This window comes from Anneissia japonica, unplaced genomic scaffold, assembly GCF_011630105.1.
Source record: "Anneissia japonica isolate Jap-2015-1 unplaced genomic scaffold, ASM1163010v1 scaffold287756_len632865_cov181, whole genome shotgun sequence".
In the NCBI taxonomy this organism is placed as follows: Eukaryota; Metazoa; Echinodermata; class Crinoidea; order Comatulida; family Comatulidae; genus Anneissia; species Anneissia japonica.
This window is the reverse complement of record NW_022693589.1, coordinates 580408-585843: the sequence shown is the minus strand read 5'-3', so window position 1 is coordinate 585843 and position 5436 is coordinate 580408. Positions and strand designations below refer to the sequence as shown.

The 5436-nt window shown below is 33.2% G+C and overlaps 1 protein-coding gene across 1 annotated transcript; it reads left to right on the top strand.

The window, feature by feature from the left end:
* The first annotated feature begins 1026 nt into the window (after positions 1-1026).
* LOC117100835 lies at positions 1027-4581 on the top strand. Its single transcript, XM_033240664.1, has 4 exons — positions 1027-1555; positions 2686-2869; positions 3324-3484; positions 3896-4581. The coding sequence occupies exons 1-4, from the start codon at positions 1457-1459 to the stop codon at positions 4127-4129; spliced, it is 678 nt and encodes a 225-aa protein (XP_033096555.1). The 5' UTR covers positions 1027-1456; the 3' UTR covers positions 4130-4581.
* The last annotated feature ends 855 nt before the right edge of the window (positions 4582-5436 follow it).

The window sequence follows — 5436 nt, the reverse complement described above, 5'->3', positions numbered from 1 at the left end:
TACATTATATCGTGGTATTAGCTGATCGAACACCTATGGGGCAAATTAAAATGTATAATGTGCTTTTGAAGCTTAAAATTGGATACCGTACTATTTTTGATGGTCCTAAAACCTCGCCTACGGTTAAATTAGCTAAATTACTGTGTTTAACTTTTAATACATGTGAGCAGATATTAGTGAATACATGGAAAGCCATGCTACAAATATCTGATGTGGTTTCTTTTATTATTAACAACCTAGAAATAACAATCCTATGGACCAACGAGGAAGATAGCATCTGGATTTTCATGATCCATAAACAAGGGGATCCAGGACAATCGGCGGATGCGATTATAACTTAAGGAAATAATAGACCTAATGTAGTTGTAAATAGAGTCATATGAGACGATTGATGGCTTTTCCTACAATGGATGGCCATTGGATCAATTATTCTTGCAAAACAACGTCACATGAACTCATAAAACCACATGTTAAGTATGATATGTTATTCAGGGGTGTAGGCTGGTTTTGGCCTGGGAGCTAAATCCAAGATAACGGAACTAAATCCCTATCAATTAAACTTAATGATTATTTTTATTATTTTAACACAGTGGAACTAATTGCTGTAATGGCAGAGGGGGCGTTCACATCTCCCAGCCTACCCCCATGCTAGTGTAATTTTTCACCAATTTATAACTTCGAATGATTTTTAACTTGATCATGTTGAACTGATGCAGCTACATAGGCCTACAAGCCAGCAGTTGCCTACTACTATATATAGCATTAGCATTTCACCATGGACTGACAAAACATTCGATCGAAAATACCATTAGCTTATCACACAACATGATGTGAAATAATTATAAATAGCATATATTATGGTGAACGATGAGATGTGATTATTCTGATAACTGTTGTACATATCCATTTCTACATCAAAGTCCACCAAATCCATATCCCACCCTCGGCGCCGCGGCCACATTCAGATTCAACCACGTACGGAATATTTAGTGACTCGTAGGTGTCTGGCTTATGCCTGTATTTTAAACGTCACTTACACACACCAGCATGCATCCACTCCCGGCCCCCATCATGCATGCACCCACTCCCTAGCACGCAGCCATTCCAACATGCACTCCCCACTTACATTTCACTTCAACATGCCCTACTACACCAAAATGGACCAACTTTCCCAAAAATTACCCATCCACAGAACTATTTACATGACATTATTCTTTCCCGGAATTAATTTTTGAATCAATAAAAATGAAAATGAAACTATCAATTCAATATTCCGGGTTTCCCACGATGAGTCATCATACTATTTTTTCAAGTGATATGTGTTAGGCCTAGCCTATAAGAACCGACCGGGATCCTGTGGCCAGTTTCAATTGCATCACGTCGAACGGTTTAAACATTTCAGTAGACATTTTACAGTTATTAATAAGCTACCGGTAACTAAACTCTGGCTCTAACCATGGCTGAAACACAGAAAATGTATACATCTGGTGGTAAAGTTGAACATCCAAGCAGCTACAATAATAATATTGCCGAGATCTCTGGAGATGGTATATCGGTGAGTTTTAAGCCTTTTTTCATTTCAAGTCACAGATGTCATACGTATATTTTTTCCAAGAAAATTCTTTTCCCTAGTCTACATAGGAATCTTGGACTACACCTCCAACAGTCAAATGCATAATTTCCGTAATTCAAAAATAAAAATATGGTAATATATTGTGTTGTTGTGTAAGTATCATTGTTACATTTATGTATGTAATTAATAAATTACAAGCTAATAATAGTGTTAAATTGAGGGCAGATTCATGACAACGCAATGTATGAACTTGGGATCGCTTACATAAGAATTAGAATCCTCAACCAATTCTACAGTGCAAATTTTATAAGTACCACCTGTGCATTTTATGAATAAAACTGCAGTTTTTAGGCTTAGTTGAGAACGTCGGTTACAAAAGAATTATTATGTTTGTATACTCCAGTTACGATTTAGCATTGTATCGTTTCATTCCATTTTCATATTAGTTTTCTTTATTTCGGACTTACATTCTTACAGACCGGTCTGGTAAATACCAATGCATGAAAACGGCTTCGCTAATTAAAAGAAAATAATGTTTCATACTTTAATCTAATCAACTAAATATGAGGTAAATTCCCAGATAAAAATAGACTCAATCTCATGAATGAATTGGAAAATCCATTGGATTTTACTAACAATCAATGTAAGCCAAGTTGATTGACTTAACTATGCCTATGTCTTCAAAGTGGCAAGAGAGAGAAAGTTGATAGGCTCCTAATGTGCATAGGGCTGTAAATTTCCCTATTAGTAAATATTTCTTGCAAAAAATGCAACATGAGCTCATGAAATCACAACATACTGAATGCATCGAAATTAAATCATATGTTACACTAATGCAATTTTAAAATCAATTTATAACTTTGTATGAGCATAGACTTCGGAATTACATTCTTAGCTTACATGCAACTAAATAAGACCTTTTCAATTTGAAGAAAAACAATTAAGTTTAGTTAACTATTAAATTGTAATCTTCATCTAAATATGAAGTAAATTCCCAGGCTAATGGGTTCAGTCTAACGAATTAAATAGAAAATCCGTTGCGATTTTACTAGGAAACGCTCTGAAAAAAAAAGAAATTCCCATTTAGTAATGATTTTGCTGTTACATTTCAGTATCCCGCAGATGAAGACATTGTGCGTTTTTGGGCATTTACATGCTCGCAGCAATCTTGGGGAAGAAATCTACTCCAGATCACTACCAAGAAGGCTGTAGGACTACCAAAGTGTGTGAAAAATGCCTACACTGTAGATTTCAAAGGATATGCATACGACAAAGATGTAAATAAAAATCTTAAATGTAAGTATATAAAAATAGTCTTATATGCATTAAATAGCGATAATTACATGATTTTTATTTCATTTATTTCGTCTCGTACTGTAAAAACACAACAAACAATAACAACCGAGACGGGATTCCCAACAGCGAACTGAATTAAATTATCAAAACGGTCTCCACATAAAACAACATTAAATAAAAAACATGCCGGTAGCAGAAAGTATACAAATGTACAATATCATGAATAATAATAATAATAATAATAATAATAATAATAATAATAATAATAATAATAATAACAATAATAATAATAATTTCATTACAAATACAAAAAAACACAGTAAAAGCATTTAATTTGCAATTTACAAAATTTCATCAAATTTATAATTATGACGTCACCACAATCATGCTTTTTCGAAGTAGGCCTATATGCGAACCTTAACATTCTCCAATACTGTACTTCTTTTATTTTCAGCTGAGCTGAAGTGGATGCGGGCGGATTCATCCACGGACCAACTAGTGAAACTGTCAATGCACGATCCTATAAAACCGAACAAATACGATTTCCCATATGTCTTGTGTACATACAAGTTGAAGGATGTTGTCACCCCGTTTGCAGTCCACCAAGACGACATAGTAAGCACCATCAATCAGTTGATCAGTTAATCAATCAATCAATCAATCAATCAATCAATCAATCAATCAATCAATCAATTAATAAATAAATAAATCAATCAATCAATCAACCAGTCATTCAATCAATCAGTCAATTTATTAATAACATACTGTATAATTAATAAAAATATAAGGAAGGTAAAGTCAAAACAGTGCACAAGTGATTATGACAATAGTGATTATAATGACAATGACGAAGATGATAACTTTAATGGTAAATGTAATAGTAATATTGATGTTCATATATAATAACGACGATTAAGATAATTGTTATGCTGCTGCTGCTGATGATGATAAGGATGATGATGTTGATGGGAATTAGAATAAGGCAGATAATGATCATAATAATGATAAATGATATTTTTTTTACAGTCTTCATTAGATTCGTCGACAATAGTATTCAAGATACAGAATGCATCTTTGGGCTCGATTTCTTTATTCACTATCAGCGAAAATGAACAGCCCAGTTCATTAAGTTCACATTTCATCGGCAGGACGCCTGACGGAGACGCCATTAGAATTACTTCCTTCCTTCAGCCATCTCTAGTGAATCCAATGACATTGATGTTTATGTCAGATCAGGGTCCACGGCGGCAGGATAAGTAAATAACTAAGTCCAAATTTCCGCTAAGCCCCGCCCCTTGGATATTGTTGCTAAGGTCTCACAAAGCGACAGTAAAAACAAACGCAAACACGCGCATTTGTGGGAGACAACACGTGCTTGTTGGACACGTGCGTATTCCTGGCATTGTTCCGATATTGGTGTCAGTGTCAACCATGTTTGACCATTATGCAATCGCGGATAAAAGGAGATGTAGACAAACAAAGATGTACTACATTAAATAGATCTATATACAAAATAATATATATTTATATTTTGCATGCAACATCCAATTATGAATATGTGTCTATTAGGCTAATTCGATTTTGAAATTGATAAAATCGAATATTGAAAATAATTCTGTGAAAATAATATTTAATTGGATAAAACAAGCTATATTTATATCCCAGCTCATTAACATAAAGTACTAGGGAAATAATAATTTGAAAAAAAAAAATACCAAAGATAACTTATTGGCATGCGCCCTGTGCACTCCTATATACGCCACTGTCTGGAACTGAATTACCCCTTGCATACATGAATTCGCTGAACTGTACATATACTGTAACTACCGTATTTATAATGTTATAAGAGGTTAACACTTTCTAATTGACTCCAATTATTTATTTATTAGACAAAACTGTTGTGACCTTGAAGAAATAGCACCATTAATGAAAAGAAAAGAAAGATTATTATTTATTGTATTCAGTGTGTGTATGTGTAATGATTTGCATTTACACATACAATTCTGTTTTGGGTCACTATTTTCTATAGAAAATGTAGCATTCTTGTATATTTTAAGTCTATTTAAAAATTCCTTATATTTTCTGTATCATTTTTCTATGAAATTTATCTTTATATAAATTTATATACAGGGTATTTAGAATACCCTATATATTTCTATATAAATAATATATTATCTTTTTTTATGTGTAAATTGATGTNATATATTCAGCCTGTGCATATTATTGCAGACACACACACTTAAGTATATTCAATTTAGTACTGTAGTTCCTCTGGTATAAGCCCACCGTCTATTTTACGTTCAATTTTACTACCAGCCTTTCTTTGGGCAAAAGCCCAGGTTATGATTCGAATAAGTAGCTTAGCTGATTTTTACAAAAAAAAAAAAAAATTAATTAAATATTAGCTTAAAATTAGGCATGCAGTGCTGTGAAATTGCCTTTTGCTTGAAACGGGATTACCCAAATATAAGCCCATTCCCCAAAATCAGTCAGAATTTGTGTTGAAGACAGGGGGAAAACCAGAGAAACTACAGTAATTTTTAATAGATATTTTATGCAAAATAGTT